At 42.9% G+C, this 22,543-nt stretch overlaps 1 protein-coding gene across 1 annotated transcript in view; it reads right to left on the bottom strand.

The window, feature by feature from the left end:
* rbpjb (recombination signal binding protein for immunoglobulin kappa J region b) overlaps positions 1 to 22,543 on the bottom strand; it is a 55,990-nt gene that overhangs the window by 9,040 nt on the left and 24,407 nt on the right. The window contains exons 2-5 of the mRNA XM_085266813.1: positions 13,830 to 13,868; positions 5,481 to 5,576; positions 1,335 to 1,500; positions 900 to 1,074 (exon numbers count right to left, since the gene is read on the bottom strand). Of these exons, the coding sequence (XP_085122939.1) occupies positions 900 to 1,074; positions 1,335 to 1,500; positions 5,481 to 5,576; positions 13,830 to 13,868 (476 nt within the window). The remainder of the gene's footprint in view (positions 1 to 899; positions 1,075 to 1,334; positions 1,501 to 5,480; positions 5,577 to 13,829; positions 13,869 to 22,543) is intronic.

The raw sequence follows: 22,543 nt of genomic DNA, 5'->3' as shown, positions 1-22,543 counted from the left end.
GTAAGAAAACCCCCACATGTGCCTTCTTATTGGCTCCCTAAAGAAGAAAAGAAATCAAACCTTATTCACTGTTAAATGTTTTGGTGCAGGAATTGGGGAGACACCCATTGGTGCTTAAATACTATGTCTTCTACGTGCCGCCTCCTCCTGTTTAACGTTCATCCAAGGTTTTAACCTCTGTTCTTGCCTTCACTTCTAGTCTTTTGTATCAAAGCAGTCTTTCTGCTTGGACTCTGGTTGGATTGTGGTTTCATTTACGCTCTTACTTCGTCTAAACACCCCCCCTACACACGCGTGTTAGTAAAGGCATCTTCACTCCAGCTGATCCATACTTTTACAGGGTAAGCGAATCTTAGAAGAGATACAACCAATCCAATGTTTTCCAGCTGCAGTGAGAATCAAAGTACTTTTCCCTGAGCTGCTAATGAAGCTCTGCTGACTCTGTGGTAAATCCAATCAAGTCTTCACAATAAAAGCATCCTGCCCTGAGTGTGAAGCAGCAACAGCGGGACGTTTTCAGTTTACATCGGCAGTAACTTACAACACCGACAGGCCTGAAAACGAACCATAAAATAAACCGCAAAAGTGCCGAGAGCCTCACAGAGAGAGCCACTTTACAAACAGACGTCAGGGTACGAGGCCGGCACGTCCGGGCCGTGGTCTGTACCGAATATCTTGAATGATTTTGCGGCTCGAGCCAACCAGAAGAGAGACCCGTGAAACGCTCTAGCTGGCTATGCAGTAAATCATGTTAAGCGCATGTTAATATGTTTAAGGCTGTTGTCAGGGTTTAAATTTACAGCTCTGGCAGACTGAGCTACACACTGATTTGACATGAAGAGTGAATCTAAAAGGTAAACACTCACAGCGAACCTCTAAACTTATCACAAATGACTCACAGTCAGCATTTTTGAGGGACTGCTTCTTTTTGGAGGGCTTGGAGATGACTTTGATCCTCTTGCTGAGGAAGACGCCGATGTCCGCGCTGTTGCCGTAGAACATCTTGACAGACAACATGAAGTGCTTTCTCTTGTCAGAGTCGGATATGTACAAGGTTTTGGCTGTGCAATAATTCTGAATGAGGAGGCAGAAAAAGAAAGACATAAACAATCAGATTCATTTCTGTTCATGCATATTAAACATATTAAGCACTACAGGAGAAAAACAAGCTCCAAATGTGCTGAAGGCATGTGACAGACTTCCTGTTTCTGTACTGCAGGGTGCCTGGAGGCTATACCGCACGGCTATGGCAGCTTCTGCTGAGTAACTCCATGTTCCTGTGCCAAGGTAAGTGACAGAGTGACAGTATGTGTGTGGGTGGGTGCGTGTTGTACCTTTCCCTCTAAGTTGAGCTGTTGCATTTCTTGGTCGCTGTTGCCGATGCCGATGAAGGCGCAAGGCTGCGACTCCTGGTCGGAGCAGCCGTCTCGCTCCATCTGGTCCTTCTTTTTCTTCCAGCCGCTGCCCATCAGGTACACACAGGGAGGAGGGCAGAAGAACCTGGAACACACGACACACGTGCAGCTATAAACGCCAGCATCTAAATCTTTAGAGGTGATGAAATAAATTTGTTTTTGTGGTGATTTTTTGAGACAGAGATTTGTTGAGAGTTGCCAAAAAACCTGAAGCACCAAAGCTCTTCTTTAAATGTTTCTGCCTTTTACTCTCGTCTCTGTGCAGATGATCCCACACTGCTTCAATAATGTTGAGGTTGAGCTCAGGGGAAGCAAATCCATGTCGGAAGGTGCTTCACTTTGCATTTTTCTACCCATGTATGCTTTTACTGCACTGGCAGTGTGTTTGGGATCACTGTCATGCTGAAAAATGAAGCTGCTGCCAATCAGATGCTTTCCAGATGATTTTACACGGTGGATCAAAATCTGACGGTACTTTTCTCGGTTCATAATTCTAATCTTAACAAGATCTCCGACACCACTGACTGAAATGCAGCCCAGACAATGACACAGCCTCCACTGTGTCTTACAGCTGTAAACACTCAGGTTGTACATCTTTCCTGAACTCTGCACAATATACACGATGACTGGAACCCAAAAAAAAAAAAAGATCCAACCAGATGTGCTGTCACTGAGTTTTAGTCGAGTTCTTGGGTATTCTGGCACACCTCAGCCTTTCATCCCGTTTCCCTTCCTTATGAACGGTTTCTTGACACTTCCACTGAGTCCATGTCTGATGAGGCTTTAATGAAGAGCCACATGCATCTCTCAGGTCCTGTTTCTGGCAATGCCGGATCTCCCCCCCCCCCCCCCCCCCATTTCTGAGTCTCATGACTTTCAGATACTGTTCATCTGCTGCAGGTGGTTTTTAGATCTGTTGCTTCTTTTGTCCTGAACTTGTCCAGTTTCCTCAATTTTAACTCTGGCTCGTTCCTTGATTTGGGGGCGTTTTTAGGCTGGAAGGAGTCATAGCTCAATGTTAAGTGGCTTAACAAGCAGATGATAGGTGTAAATATGGGGAAATAAAAGAGAGAAGAGGAGGAATAAGAGAAGGAACAGAAAAGACCTGAATGTGCACTTCCTAATTTGAACCAGAAGAGGGCACTCTTGCACCAAGCTCCAGCTGGAGTCCAACTTGGGTCAACAAGCTGTTGTGTACAGCTACAGTAAAACATCTAAAGGCTGTCACACTTCATTCTGCAGATGTTACCGTGATCGGTCCAGAACCTAAATGATTTGTCAAGAAACGAGAAGCAGCATTTTGAATCAAATCTAACTTTCCTTCCCCCATTTTTAAAAAGGTCCCTCATTTTACTTCTCTTCTCCTTTCAAACGCACGTTACTACTGTGAAAACAAGAACTGCCTTGAAATAACTCGCAAGTTCAGCTTTGTTAAAAGAGAAATCCACTCATTACAGAACGAGCACACACTTCAAATAAATTCATGTGCGTCAGTGTGGAACTGGAAAGCGACCTATTTCGCAACACCAGTGTCTGTCTCTGTGGGTGTTTGTCTACTTTCACCTCCTATAAAAAAGCTCAGACAGCGAGAGAGGCAGCTTAGAAAGAGGGAGACGGCACATTAACATTCTCAGTGCGTCCACTTTTGGGGTTTTTTTCCTGGGGCGCTCTCTTGTTAAGGCACAAAAAAGGAGGAATTAAGCGGTCTGACGCAAAACATGAACGCAGCCTTTTGCAGGCCAGGAGGATGTTTAAACAAATACCTGCAGCTACATCCGAACACGGCCTTTGGGAGTTGCTTATCACCTGAAAAAGTTCAACCTCAATGCACAAAAGAGCAGCATTAAATATGTGTGACAGATGTGTTTGAATGTTTCTCTTCGCTGTCACTTTAACTGGATGAGATGGCTTAAAAAGTCCTCAGAAGAATTCGTCTCAACCTCTTTTCCTATCTCTCTCCCTCGCTCCGTCTTCTGTTGCGCTCCAACTCTCAGAGGTGTCTGGGAGTTGGCGCGCAACAGCCGATTTACCAAGAGATAGGCCCCGATGAGATCGCAAGCAGCGCTGCACCTTGGCCAAGAAACCGAGTGGTGGTGGTGGGGGGGGGGAGGATAGGGGGGCTCAGGAGAGTTGCAAAATGAGCATGAGGTGTGGAGGAGCGCTATAAAAAAAGCGGTGAGTGCATAGTTACAGGAAGGGCCCGAGGAAGATGAGCTAAGAGGAACAGATCCAAAAAAGGAAAAAAAAAGCATGTGTTACGATGGCGAGCTATCACCCTGCGTTTAACCAGCAGCATCAGGTACGGCATGAAAATGACAACATTAGGTTGTCACACGTGCGCTCGCCCGTGAAAGCTCACACCGAAAGGCTTCACGGTGCTGCGAGACGCCGCCTCCTCCTCTTCCTCTTTTATTCTCGTAGCTCTCAGTCGCAGCTCCTTCTTCTTCCGGCTCTCTGTGGTTTTTAACGTGGCCTCGTGGAAAAGGTCGCCTCTCGCTTCCTTTTTTGACCTCCACAGATATCAGAGGTCAGAGGGGTCAACACAGCCTCTCAGCACAGAGGCACCGTGCTGAGGAATGTGCTTTCGCCCGACCCCTCTTGACTAATGTACACTACCTGTGTTTGCCACAATAGTTGAATATAGATTAGAGGATAGTATAAATGCCTCTGGGCCACAGGTGTCTGCAACCAGTGGGGACGGCTAAAGGGTCAAACAAACAAAAATATCCAAATTTCCTTTAAAAAAAACAAAAAAAACAAACAAACTAAAATTTAAAAACTTTTTTTTTTTGTTGCTTTTTTTAACTAGATGTTAAACTGTGTCCGTTCTTTGAATTATTGTGATGCAAACAGATAAATAAGTGCTTGTAGCACGTTTATAAATAATCAAACTTCTGAGGAAAAATAAACTGCGTTTACAAGAACTGTCGGCTGATCGCAATCTAAGCAGCATTATCGCCACGGGCTGAAGACGAGAAGCCGCCAGCATCACTAAGGAAGTAAATTTAGCCAGCTGGCTACCAGAGATGGGCAGTAACGTATTAAAAGTAACTGTAATCTGATTACTTTTTCCAAGTATCGCGTAAAGGATTACTTTGAAAAAAAAGGTAATAAGATTGCTGTTACTTTCCCGTAAGCAAACTGCATTACTAAACAATGACTTTGTTTGTGAGAGTGTCTCACGACAATGACATACAAGTGTGCGACATCGAAGTGTGCAGATCAACAATGCATAACATGGAGTGTGGGAGAGAGTACGACCATGCAGCAGGCTGAAAGGTCTATTGCTTTATAACATATTCAGGTTGTGTGTCATGTTTTTTTTTTTAAGTAACTTAATCCACTAATTACTATTTTTAAGTAACTTGGCCAACACTGCTGACCACCCAGATCTCACCCACAGGCGTGTGTGGCTGTGCCCAGCGTATTTTTCTCACATCTTTTTGAGACGCGTCTGCAGACAGTGAAGCTGGAAATTTGAAAAGTCTGTTTGTTTGTGTGGTGAGTCGCACAATCTCAGAGTGTTGTTTATGATTTTAAGTTTGTAAGAAGGGGTTAAACATTCAGCAGACTGATGAGCTTTTAAAAAGGGCTGATCAGAGCGATTTACAGTCGTCATTTTCTTCTTTGAAACCAAACAAAACCACCGAGCTGACAACTTAAAAACAGAAACCAATGAGAGACTGGATGATCGCAAATACACTCCATGGTGAAATCCATACAATGGCAGTGATGACAATAATGAGCATTTCTGGTCACGTGAAGGGCTATCCAGCGATCATCAGTTATTTAGTGAGACGTTCTCAAGGAGGCAGACCACTAAAATATTCAAATAAAACAAAAATCCTCCCCCACAAAGTCCTACGCGTCTAAACAACTGCAGACTCCAGGATAAAATGTAGCAGGGGCCGCTAAAGAATCAATTGTGTGATGTGTTACTGTGAGGGTGAAACACTGACCGGCATTAATAGATTTGCTTTAGATTCAAGACCAAAATCTTTTAAGGATTCCCAAAACCTGAAAAAAAACATTAGACAAGAAGCTCCCATTTCATACTGAACTCACCTTTTCTCATTGCCATAGGATTTCTGTGCAACTTTTGCGTGTAGGATCATGACAGTTTGGTCTCCTCGCTCCTTCAGGTAATTCCTCATCGCTTCTCTGCAGGAAGAGAAAAAAGAAGAGAGATAAATTAAACCAGCTATGTTCTAATCTGAAAGAGGAAGTGACGTGAGTGCAACTTCACAGAAGACTTAAGAGGAGGCCACCCTCCTTGTGCATACATGCACTTGCAGCGACCTCTGAAAAGCCAGAGCCTCCACAATATGCTTGCAGAGAAGCTGAGCTCTCCCTGGGTCCATCCGAGGTTTAAGGGGGGAGCAAGAAAACACCAGAGCCAAAAAAACAAAAACAGAGCTGAGCTCATCACCAAAGATTCCTCATGTCGTGTCAAAAATGTTGCAAGGGTCGAGCTCCGATTACTTCTGTCAACTCTGCCAAAACTTCTCACCTCCCGCTACACCCTCACCCCCCCCTTCACAGGAGCGAGCCGAAAGCTTGCTCGACTGAGAGGCGCGGAGGTGAAAGATTGGGCTTAGACGCACAATTAAAGCACGTCATGCGCATGGAGAGCAACACACTTTGACCCGATCGCTACACACGCACAGATGTCAGTGACACCTGACACGCCAGGGGATCCCACTCAAACACGCACACACACGGCTTTTCACTCTAGCACGTTATACTAGGCCGCACACTCGGCTTAGACATGCCCTTTGTTATGATAAGCAAGGGGCCTCCTCAGTGTGTGTGCGGGACACAGGGGCAATCGGGGGAGTGGGCGATACAGAAGAAGAGGAGAAAGCATGATGAGGCAATTATTTTTCTGATTATTTCAGTCTCACTGCAACACTAAAAATCTGTTTTTTTCTAAATTACTGATCGCCAGCAGCTATAAATGAGACTAATAGAGGTACGATCCTGGAATTCCACACAGCCTGACATCATTTAAACACCACATGGAGAAAATGATATCAAGCCGGGGTGGACGGGGGAGTGCGTACGACTCCAGTTCGACTCGGTGGAAAACAGTGGTTTCGTTAAAACGTTGGACTTCTCCCCACGGATGCATTTAGAATGTGATTACGTTATTAAAGGACGTAACCCTTCTCTGGGAAGTGAATCGCTGGTGTCACACACACACACTCTAATCCCGCCGGGTGGAGTGGAGGGGGACTCCTGTGCTCAAAGCTCTGATTGATTATGGAGAGAAAACACAGTCCAGGCCTGCTGATGTCAGACCCTGCAGGGCACATGTCACACCTCTGATACGGCCTGTGACCTACTGCTCCCACAGGCAGGATGACACACACACACACACACACACACACACACACACACAGGATTAGGGCAGTTACCACTTAAAGCAGGGGTCCCCAATCCCAGTCCACGAGGGCAGGTGTCCTGCAGGTTTTAGATGTGTCCTTGATCCATCACAGCTGATTTACATGGATAAATTACCTTCTCAACATGTCTTGAAGTTCTCCAGAGGCCTGGTAATGAACTAATCATGTGATTCAGGTGTGTTGACCCAGGGTGAGATCTACAACCTGCAGGGACACCGGACCCCTGACTTAGAGGAAGCTTCTAAAAGATGGTTTGCATCTTATGCATGTCCTAAAGACCCTAAATAAAAACATTTAGATCAAGCCAAAAAAAGATAAAGATATACAATTTGGAGCGACAAGTAAAATACATGAACAGTTTCAGTTTGGCAATCATGTGGCCCCCTAACAGCGGGATCTTAGCTTGTCTGCCTAGAGACTGCTCTGCAACAGTCTGCCAAACACCAGTGATGGAAGAAGAGTGTATTCACAGACCAGATGGTGAAAATCTCCGTGCGATTGTGTTGACTGATAGCAGACTGCCACAGTTGGCCGTAGTTTCCAACTACTCAGAGCTGTAGCCTTACTGCTGTAGTCAGTACATTTCAAAAGATACAACTTTTACTCTGAGGATGGACTTTACATTTCTGCAGGTTTTTAGTTTATACTACCGCTCAGTGACTTCATATGCTTACATGTAAACTACAGGCTGCTGTGGCGATCTGCGAGGGACCAACGCAGTCACAAGATTTTTGGTGCATTCGCCCCATTTGTCATTTCACCCAGTGACAGCCAGCAGCCTCCAGGAGCCACTCCCCCACCAATCGGTGACCAGAGGACGCATCGTGTCCAATATGGCAGACACCTCGAGCAAAGTACACATGAGAAACTTCTATAACACAGGAACACAGCCTCTCTAATGGCATCTGACATTAAACTAAACCTATCAGTTTTGCATAACCTTTAAAACATCCAACAGTGTTAGCTTCAAGCACCTAAATAAATCAGAGAACATCTTTAAATGATGCTTTACCCCCATTTTCAGCTGTGTTTTTTTTAAATCTTGGACTCACTAATGGAGAAGCTTTATATAAGTCACACTTAAAATAATCTATGTTTATCTTTAATAATGGTCTGGGTGCACACCCAGGCAGTTTTATCTGCCATCCCCCTCCTGCTAAACCAGCTTTCTTCTGATTGGCTGCACCTTGCAAACAGAAAACAATAGGTATAGGACCATGTAAGTGACATCATCTCTCACTGATCTCATACGGAGTCATGAGTAGAGAAAACAAAACACAAATCCTTGTCTTTGGGCTTACAAAGATCATCTATGCATGTGCTGACCTCCTTATAAGAGCAGCACGACTATAACGGTCCACTCAGACCATGCATTCGGTGCCATACTTAATGAGATCTTTGGGCTCCGTCACTCATTTTGAAGCTCATGTTGTCAACACTTTGGAATCAGTTCTTGTGCTCCTGACAAAAGGAAATAAAACACCAAATTAAAAAAAAGAAACGTGATATCAGCCAGCCTCAGATTCAGGGTCACGCTCATAAAAAAGGGAAGCAGTTTGATCAAATATTTAAATACAATGGCACGTAGTTACTGCACGACCACAAAATGTAATGCTAGTGTTTGTTAAGTGTCGTGCGACAGCCTCGGCTTGTGGTTGACACTGTTTCAGCGCTCACCAAACCCTTCCAGACCACTGTGGCTGAGTTGGGGAGAGACCATTCCCCATCAAGACACAAATGCTTTGGCACGATCGCGCTTTGACTCACAGCGGCTCTTTATGCATGCCGATTTTCACTTCAGAGCGCCTCCAAACAACCACTGAATAGATAACAAAGATGCACCACATGTGGCAGCAATCATGTGAAACTGAATATCCTATGATCAGATGGAAAAAAGAAAAAAGCAACAACACAAAAGTCCCCAACACTGGGTCCATCGATCCAAACTTGTGCTGTGTAGCCAAGTTTTGTTCAAACCCGCAGAATTTTATATGAAAATCTAGCGGGGAACAAGAGCTTTATAAAGATACCAAATATGTCTCGAAGGATTTCGGGGGAGACGAGTATAAAATGATGCAAAAGACATAAAAAAAGATGACAGATGACTATCACGAGGCAGTGAACCAGAAACATCAGGACTTTACGCGGGAGCTGTGTATCAGAGGGGGAAAACCCTAAAAATGGATTAAAGCAGTATTTGTGCATTTGTTCTCTATATTGCACTGTTACGCTGTGCATTATTATTCAGTCTTCAGTAATGTGTCAACAGGGTTTTTCCTGTCACCCCACCCAAAACGTTTGGGCTTCCCCCCCTGAAGGAATACGGGTGTAATAAAAAAAAAAATTTTTTTCTTCTTACTGAAGCATAAAACAGACAATTCAGTATGATATTTACTGCCTAACATACATTTTGTTCCAAACAGAGGTGCCAGAAATATATATTTTTTCTTTTATACACAAACAGTTATGCCCATGTGTGTATTAATAATAAAGACAATGGAAACGGGACATGCTTCCAAAATCTTTTTCGTGCTAGAAAATGCAGGTGGCAGCAGGAGAGTAACGAGATTCCCGTCTCTTAAATGACTCTTATTCGTACGTCTCGCATCGATATCGACAAAGACGCGGCTTTGATCTAACACATTCACCCTAACACGACAGGGCCGTCTTGAGTAATCATCTGTAGCTTATACAGAGTGAAACACGAGCGCACGCACGCCACACAGACTGAGCGCTGGAGACGGAAGGAGAAGTGAGAGAGACTGTGACCAGAATCAGCTCTACTTCCTGTGCAAGACTAGCACGCAGCAGATGCACGAAATTCCAGTGCAAATCAAAATACGAGTAAGACCAAATTTCAAAACATTACACTGTGTTCATTTGTATTTGAGGGATTAAAAAACAAAACTGGGGGTAAAAATAAATAAATAAATAATAAATCAGCCCTTCATTCATGCAGAGACAGGAAACGAGGGTCACTTCATTTAAACCGAGTACGCCCACATGTAATAAAACCAATAACCACAGATAAGAGTCTACATCACACACTCACACAGAAAAGTAACAGCATCTGAGCTGCAGGTTTAATTTCTGACGAGCTTTATTTAGGTCCAAAAAATGTGCTAAAAAGGCAGTCTGTGACAGCGAGTGAAAAGAAGGAGGGAGGTCAGAAATAAAACGTGAGGGGAGGAGATCGGGCAAAAGAAAAATCGGAACATACGAAACAAAAGACGAGACGCTTGAGAGGTGAGACAAAAATGTGCCAGACAGATTTATAAAAAGAGGCATATCTTTAACAGCAGGCGATGTGTGTGTGTGTGTGTGTGTGTGTGTGTGTGTGTGTGTGTGTGTGTGTGTGTGTGTGTGAGGTTAAGTCAGGCTACAGATGCAGCAGAGCAGACAGGCATCTGCCCCGTACATCTGCCACAGCGTCTTCAGCCGAGCAGCACTGTCATAGGACCCCCTGTGAACACACTCAAACACATGCACACGAAGAGCAGAGGGGCGGGGCCCCATTAATACACACATGCGCGGTGAAACAGCTCAATTAAGATGATCAGACAGTAATTAGTTTGCACCTTGTGCATCACAAAAGGTAGATTACACACAATTGTAGTGTGGGGCTTTGGGTTAAAGCATTAACAATCAGCCACTTTAGCCTCCTTTTACAAGGCTAGGAGACGTGGCCTTCACACACACACCCCTCACTGTTTGATGTCTGACCTCCGGATGAGCCGTGTAAGCTCACGTGCACACACACACACACACACACACACACACACACACACACACACATGGAAAATTGCTGACAACTGTGGGATATTGCTACAGCTTGCACTCATCTCAGCTCTGATCATTTGCTACACGGTAAACAGAGTAAATCCTCCGCTTTGACATTTCTGCATCAACGACAAAACGTGAGAAAATTAAAATACGCAAACAGAATCCGAATTAAAACAGCACTGGTGTCGTTGCTTAAGTAGCGTCACCGATCACTCAGGAGAATATTGCAGTGGTAAATGGTAAATGGCCTGTATTTATATAGCGCTTTTACTAGTCCCTAAGGACCCCAAAGCGCTTTACATATCCAGTCATCCACCCATTCACACACTGGTGATGGCAAGCTACATTGTAGCCACAGCCACCCTGGGGCGCACTGACAGAGGCGAGGCTGCCGGACACTGGCGCCACCAGGCCCTCTGACCACCACCAGTAGGTGGTGAAGTGTCTTGCCCAAGGACACAACGACCGAGACTGTCCAAGCCGGGGCTCGAACCGGCAACCTTCCGATTACAAGGCGAACTCCCAACTCTTGAGCCACGATCGCCCATATATGATATGGCAGGTGTAATCTGATCCTAAAACATACAATCAAACAGCCAGATCAACCCACTGTGACCAGAGAAGTGAAATAAATAAATACCTGCTTTCTCTTCTAGTTGTAGCTGTGATTAACAGTTTGAAATGGCTCATTTATGCTATTGACAATACAGTTCCTGCAGATATGCTGGTATCAGCATTTATAACTGATGAATGGCAAAAATGTTAGGGAAACTGCTTTTGTTTTTGTGTGTCTGAAAGAAAATAAACATATTGGCCCATATCTTGAATTGTTAAAATCACCAAATATCAAAATCAGTATTGGTTTTAAAGTCCTTTAAGTCAAACTCTACGTGCCCATTAGACTGTAATCCCTTATGACTAATTTCCAAATTTTTATATTAGCAAATTTATACTTTTTAGACTGAATGTGTAAATTGATCCATTTTCTGTTGCTTTGCTTGTTATTTAAAAAAAACCAAACAAACAGTAAATTAGTTGCCAGTAAACTTGGCAACCCAGCCTGTATTCTCATGTTGAGTCCGTTTGTGTAAATTTGTGCAAGCGGATGTGTCTGAACCCTAGAAGTGTTTGTTCCAGTCGAGTAGCCTCCCTGACAGTGTGAACCTCTAGGACCTGGAGGTTCGGCTGCCATAAAAAGCTCCTGCGGGATGCTGCAAAATTTTAGAGCAGCACCCAAAGAAAACCTGCGGACGCGAAGACTCTACGGCAGATTGACAGGCCAACAAAGACCATAACCATAGTCACATGAACTAAACGAGCTCTGTTGTGCCTTTCGGCTGTTTGTTAAAGAGTGTTTTGTGTCGGTCATATTTCTGGCCATCAAAAACCATCAGACGAATCGAAGGGCCAGTGCGAGCCAGCGGACTGGCAGCACATGAATAAAGAGGGGGACACATCAAAAGGTGCAGGGGCCCCTTTTTCCAAAACCACGCTCGGCTGTTCCAAGCAACACGCAACCCCCTCATTTTCCCCGCTGAGTGCCACGCGCAAAAGCCGAGTGACACTGACACACACACACACACACACACACACACACACACACACACACACACACACTCTTTGTTATTCAGAACAGCAAACACCAATAAGCAAACAAGTGCGTGCGCGCACACACACAATCCCTAAAAAGCAACCCACATCATCCATCAACGGTCTGGATTCACCCAAATGTTACTCCAAGTAACTTGGAGCAAACTTAAGACGAACTCAATAATCAAAAACTTGCAGTACGGCTCGTCAAAAAAGCTACACACAGTAAGACGAGTACAGCGCAGAGAGCGCACATTCGGACCGTGAGGCCTCAGAAAGGGTTATTTATTGCTTCTCTAGCATGTTTCTCCACAAACAACGGCAAAAATAGCACGGTTCATTTCAACACACGCACATTAAAACAGTCCCAAAGGAGGCGAGTCTGCAGAGATCTAAGTAATGAGCGATCAATAGCAGAACAAAAATGAGGTAATACAGCAAAGCTGGGGTCAACAGAAAGCAGCTGTGCAGGACTCCACAGTAAAGCTGCACATGTCGTACGCTATTGTATCAACAACAACATTGCAGCGGTTGTTATAGACGCATTTCTCCGCTTCTGGAAATCACAGCCTGAAATGAGCTCCTCGCTGCCTCAACAGATTTTATGTGGCAAACCTGCTGGTGAATATAAAATTATTAAAACGCTTGTAAAAATTAGGCGTGGAAATCGTAGTTAAAAACAAAAAAATTCCTGTTAAAGAAAAAAGCGAGGTATTTATTATTCACATGGTGTCAGTTGGGGATGTGCCGGTGGACAATGTCGAGAATCGTTCATGTTAATAGTGACAGTTTGTCAACTAAGGAGGTTTTTTAACTAACATCCCCACCGATGCATCAAGTTGACACTGTCACATGATGAGTTTCATTTTAAACTGTTTCTGCAACGCCACAGTTACACATGTGCCCTCAATGTACAAAACAGACGGGTATGGGCGTGCACCAGCGCGTGTACAAAGTTCATGCTTGGACTTCTGCACGCTTTGAAGGTAATGTGCGTGTGTCGTGTGTGTGTGTGTGGGTGTAGTGGCTACACGGACCAATCATAATCATGATCTAACAAGAGAAAACAGGCTAAAGAAAGAAAAGAAAAAAAACTGGATAAATAAGCAGAACTAACAGTCTAAGTAAAAAAGAAAAGAGAAATAAATCACTTAATAACTTTAGAGCCTTGCAGCTGATATCCACCCACTAATGTAATCACCCAACACTAGGTTTGGGTGAAGTGATTTGAAGTAGCTTTAAGCTTATGTTTTTAAGAAAAAAGGGGAGGGGCGTGGAGTTAAACGACAGGGTGGGAAAAAAACTGTGTAGTTTTTGATGTTTTTTATTGCAAAGGTTTCTTTTTTATTGGTAATCCCAGAGTGGTATTAGTAAGCCACATATTAGGGTTACTTCAGAGGGTCTCTATACTTTCATTCTTTTGAGAATGTGTCCAAAATAGTAATAATCAAAACAAAATCAAATCTAGAAAACAAACAAACAAAAAAAGGTAGCAAATACCTTGGGGAGGGGCGGGTCCGTAGAATAGGTGTTCACAAGAACACAACGGCATACATAAACAAAGGAACACACAAAACCCAGCACTATGACAAGAAAACAAGCTCTAAAGGGACCACGAGTGCGTGTGCACACTCACCTTGTTAGGCGCTGTGGCTGAGGGCGCTCCCCGAACTTCCTGCAAAGACACAAAGTGAGAAGAAAACATGAGTGGGTTGGTTATCAACCACGAACACACGCACAGTAAACAGTGCATGGCAAAAAAAACAAAAAAAACAGCACATGTACAAACGCACATAAAAAGCAGCGTGGCCTTGGCAGCGTGTAATGGCAGCGTGTTCAAACAGAGTCTGTGCCAAACGTCGCGCCGCTTGTTTGCCGTGAAAACACGACTTAAAGCGAATGAATTTTGTTCAAACTAATTGCCGTCGTGTTGAGACACGTTGAACATCAATGGGAAAAAACCCCCACTGGGTTCAGATCAGCTAATCGGTATATTTAGTATTACTACTGAATTTCAGAAACTCAAGTTCAGCAGCTGAACAAACGACGGTTCTTCAATAGCCGACGCACTCAAACAGGTGTGAAGGGTTTGAGATTACAGAGATTTTAAATGGTGCTCAGAGAAGCCCTAACCATATTTATCTGTGTGACTATAAGCTATAATCTTAAAACAACACATTAATTTAGCCTTGCTATCAATAGGATCTTCACAACACACACCCCAAAGACAAAAAAAAACAAAAGAAAAAAAACCCAACACACACACACACACACACACACAATAATACAAAAGCAGATTTCTGGCTTTGTGTTTGCAAATCTAAATTGTAAAACCTGAACAAGAACATTGACTTGATGAATTTTTTGGCAGTGCCTCCAATGCACTGGTGCTGAAGGCATATTGCAGCGATTTAAAAATTACAAACCACGGGGACAGAAATTCTCATTTTTAAATACTGGTACTGCAGCAATTTAATTACTTCATTGGTATTTCTGAATTAACAGCAAAAGCGTGAATTTCAACAAGAAAACTGATCTTTTTAATTTCTCCTGTGAATGCAAATTATTCTAAAGTATTCAGAGTGTGCAAAAATACAGATCGAAAAGCATTTTAGCTGAACCCACTGACATTCTGCCTGCAATTTTGTAAAGAAAGACCGCTCCGTGGCACGGCACTCCTCAGGTTAAAAAGGTCTCCGTTATACTGACGGTTCAATGATTCTTCAGGGAAACGATACAAATAAGCAGAGAAGGTAAACGTGCTTAGTTAATGTGAGTCAGCCGAGGACCATAATGAAACAAGAGCTGGACTGACTCGTTTGGTTGATTGATTGATGATTTCCCCTCCCTCCATGTATGGAGTCATTACTCTATTACACACCAACTCAAAACATCCGTAATAAGAAAAGAGAAACAGAACAAACATGGAGGAAGTGCTTAACCCTCTGATTTAAAAGCATGAAAGAATATCAAACCTCTACTACAACTGCTACATCTACCTTTGTCTGACAGTGAGCAAAATTCAGTTCAGTCCTTTGTTATTAAAATGTTTTTGTGCTCCACATTTACATTATCCTGTCCTGTTGCAGGTTCTATGTGGATAAACTCTGAAAGCAGAGCAGGGCCTGCTGTGGGTAGCAGCCGTGTAAGACGCTGTGGTTGCAGTTCAGTCAGCAGGTCCTCTGATAGAATAACAGGAGAAGCAAATAAATGGCGCTTTGAGGACCCAGCAGGGGCTGGTTGGTAGGCAGCAGCTAAACTCGCTAATTAAAACGCATACAGTTCATCATAAATAAACTAAGGGCACAGTCCAAGCTTTTAAGGTGTGTGTGCCTAAAACAATGTCCATTAACAGAAGACAGCATGGTGACCAGAGAAGGAAGAATTTGTGAATTGTATATTTATTCTCGAGCAGAGGTGATTTTGCAAACATTCGTCATGATACAAAAGCCTGAATTTAACTCAAACTGTTGGGTGAATCATGACTGGGATGGATAGATCGTTTATTCTACCCAAACGGAACAAAGTGACGTGAGTTTGTGCTGAGAGGGCTGCTCTGCACAGTTTAAACCCAAACGCAACAAAAGAAGAAGATTACAGGATCAGTCAGGTAACCATTTTTCGCCCTCGGCTTAAGGTTCATGACCCGACTTTAAAGTCCTCAAATTTCCGTGACTATGAAGACGTCACACGCTACCAATCACTAAAGTTTCTGCCCCAAATGTTGAAAGCTGACTTGAAGTCAAATTCAGTGTGCTGGAAAACTGATGAATCAATATACTGTCACTGAGTCATACTCAAACTCTTAGTAATAGATGTAGCAAGGAAACTACCGCAAACAACCACATGTACGACGATGGGGTGTAAAGTTACAACATATCTCAGCTGAGTGTGACGGTTTTATGGTCAACTTATTTCTTTTATGCTTGTAAAGCAACACGTCGAGCCTTTTACACGCAATACAGAGAAACTGTTTCACTATTCTCCTCAGGACTGAAAAAAAGAAACAAATCTGCAAGGAACAAAATCTCTTTAGGGTAATAAGTCACTGCTAACCAATGAAAACATGTAAAAAAGGGGAACAAATGATGTGGTTTTGTGACAGGCTGTATCTGAAGACACAATTTAAAAAGACTTCTTTGCCAAGTTGTAGACACAACACTGGTTTGTCTGTCGAGTTCGGTGCGCTTCTCTAATTAAACTCTGATTAAACAGGTCAGAGTTAAGTATGTTAACATTACACTACTGGTTGGAATTAGTCAGCTATAAGGACTGGACTGAAAAAGCAGCCAAGATCCAAAGAAAAGCTTTGACAGATGTAGAGAAAGCCTAGGGGTATCGCTCAAAAACATGCTTTAGAAAAAAGGAAGGAAAGGGAAAAGGAAAAAAAGGGGCCCAAGACTTTTGCACAGTACGGTAGAAACAGTCGGCATGGATACGTGTGCTTGATTGCACCTACACCTTACAACCTCAGTGGGAGCACAAAGAAAAGCCATTTGTCTGAGACTGACCATTACGACTCGGATCCTGTGTACTCGGGTTGGATGAAGCCTCTAAACGATCGTAATAAGGGTTTGGATGTGAAGCAGCGTGAAATCGTCAAAATTACAAGCGCTAAATCAAAAAATAGTGGGTGGCAAAAAAATAAAGTAAAAAAATACAATTAAGTAAGAATCCAACATTCAGACCACCTTCTGTTTTACAAGAGCGGGTGTCGGTGGTCAGGAAATTACACTTTTTTTGTTTTCTTCCACACAAAAGGCTCCAATATTCTCTGAACAGTTTCTCAAATGAAAAACGCTGCACACTCTTTATAATGTGTGGCTTAATTACCAGCGAATCAAGTGATCTCAACGGAGGCCGGTTAGCTCGACAGTTATACTGTAATAGAGCGGTTTGGAAGCATCAGAGTTTTGTGCACAGCTCGGTGAAATAAGAGCTTGAAAACAGTGTCGGTTTTCTATTTATTGACTCAAGGCTGAAGTTTTATTTAAATTTAAACCCCAAGAATCAGAATCTGCAAAATAAATTTCACACAGACCAAGGACCCATCGTTAAAATATCCCATTTTGTCGGACATTAACCCAAAAAGAAAGAATCGGTTCACCGTCACACACGAGAATGAGTCTGAAAGGCAAATGGTTGGTCAAACCTTCAAACATACACATACCTGCTATCACAAAACTGGCTGGGTTTAAGGGCTTATGTCTGCAGATCTACATATTAAGTTATTAAAAGGTGGTTATATAAAAGTGCCCAGTGCCTCTACGAAGAAATTTATTTATTTATTTATTTATTTTAAAGTTGATTAGGATTTTCATTCTCGTGTAGGATGTGGTAGCTTTGCATGCTGCCTGTAAGTATGTCACTACATCGTAGATAGCATCAGTAAACACAGAGATACTGTGTCACTCAACTGGTTAGGGGTTTTAGCATGCAAACCTTGGGCGCAACTTTTAGAAAAGTAGTCTTGATGCCACAAAAAGATGGATAAAAATAGCACGAAAAAACAAAACAAAAAAAAGGCAAGGGGAAGAGGGGATGAAGGCCAGGAGAACGGGAGAGAAACTGAAAGCATGATCTGTGCCAGAGACAGACGGAGCGAGTGGAGGTGGAATAATTATAAAGGAGGGCAATCAATAAGGTTCCCACAGTGAAACACTGATGCCTCAACAAGCTAATGGATTCCAGACGGCTCTCTGTTCTCTCCCCCTGCTTCCAAACCTCACCCGAACCACTGAAAGCAGGGACCGAGCGAGGAAGGAACAATACGGGGAAAGTGTAGGGGAGATTACAGGAGAGGCGAGCAACACCGAGAGGATGGTGCATAGAGGAAACAGGGTGAGGAGATCAAATTTAAGGATTTAGAGGTGGATGGAAGAAGAAAATAAAGACTGCTTCCTTTCTTTTCTATGTCTACACTTAGTTTTTTTTGTGTGTGTGTATTGAATTCACTACTATCAAATGAAAGTAAAGCCTGCAAAATTGATTATAGACAGAATTTACAATACGCACTGATCTCTAATCTGGCACATTCTGATTCTTCATTGGGGTTATATGCAAACATTGCGGATGGCAAGACTGATTTTACTGCAAAGTAGAGCACAGAGATCAAGGCGGTCAATTGTTAAAGAGTTAGCAAGTTCTGTGAAAAACCACAGTCCACATTTCCATTCACCTCCACAGACTCGAGACACAAAACACCAACAAGAAAAGACCTAGCACAGGAAACCACAAAAGGTAGAGCTGCAATGGCAAAAGAAAGGCATGCTGACTGTTGCAGCTGCAGTTTTCGGGTAGGCTTGCCTACAGTCAGATGTCTCGTTGCGTGCCAAAGTTCATCAAAGTTCAGTTCGCGCTTTGGTGACTCAAGGGTAGCACAAAAAGCAACCTGAACCCCATCAAAAGCGAATCCTCGGAGTGCACGGAGATGAGATTTTTAGCTACACTTGAGCCTTTCTTGAATAGTTTTCATTCACTTATTAATGTTGCATGCTTCACTGCGTTCATCACTCCTGTTCAGCTGATGCCTCACTTTGCGCCAGCATTTTAATGCACTTTGCATCTCCTTGGGGTGCTAGACAACAACTTACTAAACATAAAAATATGTCTCATCTTTTCCTTTGGACTTCATGACCTAAGGAATGAGTAAGAATTTTGTCTGATTTCTTCCTCCGCCTCTAACACTTTCCTATGAACATGACGAGACACAGGGTTTCATAAGCAGTTTAAATGGGACATTTGAAAGTTGAGTTACTGCTAAATAGCCAGCCGCAACAGGTAGGTTGGTAGCCTTAGAAGAAGAAAACAAGAAAAGAATAAAACCTCATTAAGCCGTCACTGAAGGTGGATGCGGTGGAGGAGATACAGTTAACCAGGAAGAAGTGAGGTCATACTAGCAAATGCTTGTTAGGGCAAAAACGATGAAGGAAAGTTGACAACCAACCAACAAAGATTTTGTGACCCGGGGCTGTCTTTTAGTCATTGCTGCTCCAGCAGGAAAACCCCCACCCTGAAATTGGGTTTTTAGGAAGTGACGAAAGCGCAACTCTGTAAGAGACAGGGCTGCATGTGATTCATAACTCAAGACAATCTGAGAATTTCAAAGCAACAGTGCAAAAAAAGTCTGTTTTGGCTTTATCATGTATCTGTTGTAACCCCTTTAAATGTGCTGCAAACTCAAACCCATGTTTTGTTATGTCACCTTTCCTTCCACATGTGGCTCTCCTTTCTAAATTTGTCTTAAAACTCACTTATTAAAGCCAAACTTTTATCCTCCTCAATCATTTGGTTCCCACTTGCTGCAAGCACCAATATTTTCCCTGTTTCCTCCCCTTTTTCAGTCTTTTACATGTGTGTTTATAAACCCTGTAATGGCCCTTTGTATTGTGGCCATATCCTATTAGGAACCTGATAGGCCCATTAAAATGCTAAGCCAACTTGCTAGTAGCTTACCTTGGCATGGTTAGTTATGGGTTAGTGTGCCAAGGGCAGTGAATAGATATGAGCAGGGACAGTGAGTCTATTTACAAGTGTGCAGTGCACGGCTATGCCCTTACTCTGGAGTTCCAATGGAAAGCATGAGTGATGTCTCTGTCAGCTTACAAAGGTGTACTATTGGTGCCTTTTGAGTCTTGGTCTGTATGTATATGTAATTCAGTAATAATCAATTAAAGATAAGTACAATAAGAGAATGTTTTTAATTCCATATTTTGAAAAGACAGACAGAGGATGAGCGATAATCATGCTAAGCAGGCATGGAGTTAGTCAGGACACAAAATCTGAAAATGTTATGGGACTTGGGTTTTCAGTTTAGTATTGTAGGAAGAAGAAAGTGGTTTCCAATTTGTTTGCCACAGACTTTGTGAAATCAGCTACGTTCTATAGGCTAAATTTTGCAGTAGCTAAGGTTATCCAAATGCTCAAGCGAACATAATATAACTAACTTTATACCTCACAGTAACGATAGCAGGCTACACAGCAACCACCCTAACATTTCGGTCCGTCTTCTCATAAATCTATGAAATTAATATTTTAAATAAAATTAATTTAGGATTACATGCAGGTTTTTGTGGGTACTGAGAAGTGTGCAACCCTACTGTCACAGACTTCTAAATTTCAGGTATTGTGACACGTCTGTGAGGCAATTCTGGTCATTTATTTGCCAACGTTTTTGAGAGACAAATGAATTTTCAAGAAAGCAAATGCCCACCGCTTCCTATTTTTGGTTCTCCAAACTTGAGAATTTGATGGTGTTTGTGGGTTTTTTATTCTTTTTGGTTAACTCAAACTCTTTCGGACTTTTTTTAAACAAAGACAATCTAAACACACTTCATCATACTGTCAGAATTTCTTACAGTCTAAATCCTTCTAAGTGGAAAGTAAAGACAGATGAGTCAAAGATGATGTATATTAACCACAGCCCTGATTTCAAAATTGTAGCATAGACTTGACACTGATATTTTTAGAAGGGAAAAAAAAAAAGATTTTTGTAATCAAGTTTTAAGGGCAGTTTGTTTTCAGATTTGGAATTTTATGGTGTTATCACTGGGAGAAAAATCACAAACAAAAAGGTCCACCCCACACTTCTTCCTCTTAATTTGCTGCACTCTCCTCCCACCCCCACCCCCTCTGTATATATTAAATAATGCACAGCCACATTTTAACTACAACTGCATGCACAGTTGATGTGTAGTTTACCACAATTGTGGGTTTTTTCTCAAGATAAAGGCCGACTTAATACAACCGCACATTCTCAGTATCAAAAATACACCGAGTCTGACATCAGCATTTCTTTTCTATTGCATTTTCTACTACCAGACTACCAGAAGCATCTCGCTTTGCGCCGTCTGTTGGCTTCACTGGCTTGTGAGTGACAGAATGAGGGTCCTGACAGCACAGCAGATAGCTACCGGCTGAAAGTTTTTGACAGAGAAAAATCTGAGGAGCACAAAGTTAGAGGAGTGCTCCCTTCTGTCATGTCACCTGTTTGTTTGCCTGAACCAACGCATGCATTAATCTAGGATGCTTAAGGGAACGTGACAGAATAGTTTGGGTATTTCCGTTCTTATGCAGCTTTGCAAACCAAAGACTGTCAAGCTTCACCTTTCCAGTGATGGATTAGGTTCACCAAACGAATTGTTCTTAATAGTGTTTGGAGCAAAACCGTACCGAAAGGAAGAAAGGAAAAAAAAAATGAAAAAAGGTTTTTCCCCAATACTGCCAATATCATTTGTTTATATTACTAATTCCCAAAAGCACCTCTTTGTGATTCAGGCTGACTGGGAGTGCACACAGATGGCCACAAATATTCACAAACTGACACCAGACTGACACTTTAATTTCTCAGAGGGTGAACACAGGAGCAGAGACAAGGTGGCAGACCGTATTCTTGTGGTAGCTTATTAAAACCCAGAACCTCTAACCAGCAGCAGACACGACTTAAGACGCAGAGTGAAACTCCTCGCTAAACCTCCCCTCGGGCCTCCTCCGCACAACATATGCACACAAGTCATAGCGACCATCGCTAAGACAAAAGCATGCACGTTTGTCAAATGTAGACAAGAGACAGCTGACGTCAAGACATGAAACTTAAAAATCTGATTGAATCAAGTATTTGAGTCACTTTATTCGATGCAAATCGAAATGCTACAAGAACAGAAAACCATTCATCCACTCCCATCAAATGACTCTCTAATGCAACTTTAGAGCCAATAAGTTAAATTGATTCATCAAACACCATAATTGCTGGTTGCAGCTTCTCTGAAATAAAAAAAAATATATTAAACCTCCCCCCAGTCTGCAGCTGGCATCAACATTTTAATTGGGGGGTGCTTTTCTTGATGAATTATTACTCTGAACAACACATCTGTAATTCCTCTCGAATAAAATTAACCTCTGGGTGGAGCGTGGTGGGGAAACGGGGCGGTTGTCTCCCATCCTTCTCTGACAGGTAGCATGACATATGAGGTATTTGTGACAGAGAGGGTTGGCAGTTACTATGAATAGAGGACCACCACCCGCCTCCGCGTGCTAGCACGCGAGCGCACGTTAACACACATCGACACATGCACACGCAACGGGGGGCTGATTGAGAGAGTGTGAACTCCGCCTGCCGTTCAGACGGGGATGTGTTTGACAGCTGTGACTGACAGTCCAAACAGTGCTGAGGAAGGAACGAAAAAAAAGAAACACGTCAACACCCGAAGGCTCAGAAGAGACACGAAATGCACACCCCGACACGGCCTCGGTGTGTGCTCGACTGAAAACGCACATCCAAAAACACATACATGCTTTTTGCTCTGTTGCTCAGGCATGTATCTGATACGACAAATCAAGCAAGAGGAAAGT

The sequence above is a fragment of the Mchenga conophoros genome, linkage group LG3 (assembly GCF_057382185.1).
Source record: "Mchenga conophoros isolate Kocher_MC1m ecotype Shallow Benthic linkage group LG3, M_conophoros_male_GT1.1, whole genome shotgun sequence".
NCBI lineage: Eukaryota > Metazoa > Chordata > Actinopteri > Cichliformes > Cichlidae > Mchenga > Mchenga conophoros.
Note: the sequence above shows the minus strand (reverse complement) of the source record. Positions and strands in the feature narration are given on the sequence as shown.